The sequence below is a fragment of the Merops nubicus genome, unplaced genomic scaffold (assembly GCF_000691845.1).
Source record: "Merops nubicus isolate BGI_N331 unplaced genomic scaffold, ASM69184v1 scaffold48366, whole genome shotgun sequence".
Lineage (NCBI taxonomy): Eukaryota > Metazoa > Chordata > Aves > Coraciiformes > Meropidae > Merops > Merops nubicus.
The window spans coordinates 4,657-5,895 of NW_008615251.1; the positions used below are offsets into that span (position 1 = coordinate 4,657).

A 1,239-nucleotide genomic window follows, 5' to 3' on the forward strand; every position below is an offset into this window, starting at 1 on the left:
CAGCCCCACTCACGGGAAAGTGACACAGGGACGCCGCGATGGCAGCACCTCTACCCTCACGACCCCGCTGCAGTTATGCCCATGGCGGTCCATCACCTCGATCTCCAGCCTGAACATCTATAGGGCAATGCCAGGGTAACTGTGGGACAGCCCTGGGTGGCACCAGAGGTGGGGATGGGGATGCAGACAGGGATAGGGATGAGGATAGTAATAGGGACAGGAAGAGGGATTAGATGAGGACAGGAACAGGGACAGAGAGGAAAGGGGAGGGGGACAGGGAACAAAATGAGGCTTGGAGGAGGAATAGGGTTGGGAAGAGGGGTGGAGATGGAGAGGAGGATGAGGTGGAGACCAGAATGGGGATGGAAATAGGGACAGGGACGAGAACTGGGATTTGAGATGCAGAAGAGGATCGAGCTGGGCCTAGGGACAGGGCTGGAGCATCCCAGGGCTGGGAGAAGACAGGAGCCCAACAGGAGGAGCAGGATGCAGAGAGTTGCAGCCAGTGGTGGTGAGAGGCTAAGATCAGGCAGGCTGAGAGGTGGCTATGACAGCCTGGGGACACTGGTGCCCACCTGGATGTCCTTGCTGGGGTCAAAGCCATCAGCAGGCGCCAACACCAAGCCCCGGCGAGTGAGTGTGAGTGGTGTGTCATGGTTTCGGAGACGGAACTGCAGAGACACAGGTGGTGGGAGGAGGGTGGGAAGAAGGTGGGCACCCTGATCCTACCTTCATGCCTGAGGTTCCACTGTCCCCAAGGCTGACGCCATTTGTGGGGCCCTCAGGCTCCTGGGGCAGCCACCAGCGGCCAGCCCGCCAAGCGGCTGCAGCAGCACCGCGTACAGGGGTGTCCGGGGTGCCACGTCCGCCAGCACCTGCACCACATCCCCTCCTGTGGCACAGCACGGCCATGGGATCCCAGTGCCAGCTGGCATCCCCGGCCCCCACCACTCCGTGCCCCCTGGCTCCTACCTGCGCTGGCAAAGGGAGTGTCACAGCGCAGCACCTGCCCCATTGTCACCCGGACAAAGAGCTGCTGTTCCACCTCGTTCTCATCGGGACAAGCGGCTCGCAGGGTCAGGGTGTACTGGTTCACCTGACGGGCATTGAGCTCTGCACCGGCACGCAGTGTCACCTGCCACGGGGACACGGTGCTTGGCGGGGCTCCCAGGGGCTCCTGCCCCACTCCCTGGCCCCCTGCCGCACCTCTGCCTGAAACCTGGCAGACGCCGCGGGGGC

General features: G+C 63.0%; 1 protein-coding gene across 1 annotated transcript in view; it reads right to left on the bottom strand.

The window, feature by feature from the left end:
* CDHR4 (cadherin-related family member 4) overlaps window positions 1–1,239 on the bottom strand; it is a gene marked incomplete at its 5' end in the record, with an annotated part of 5,566 nt that overhangs the window by 4,004 nt on the left and 323 nt on the right. Inside the window, 4 exons of the mRNA XM_008942459.1 lie at window positions 14–117; window positions 576–671; window positions 807–892; window positions 973–1,212. Of these exons, the coding sequence (XP_008940707.1) occupies window positions 14–117; window positions 576–671; window positions 807–892; window positions 973–1,212 (526 nt within the window). The remainder of the gene's footprint in view (window positions 1–13; window positions 118–575; window positions 672–806; window positions 893–972; window positions 1,213–1,239) is intronic.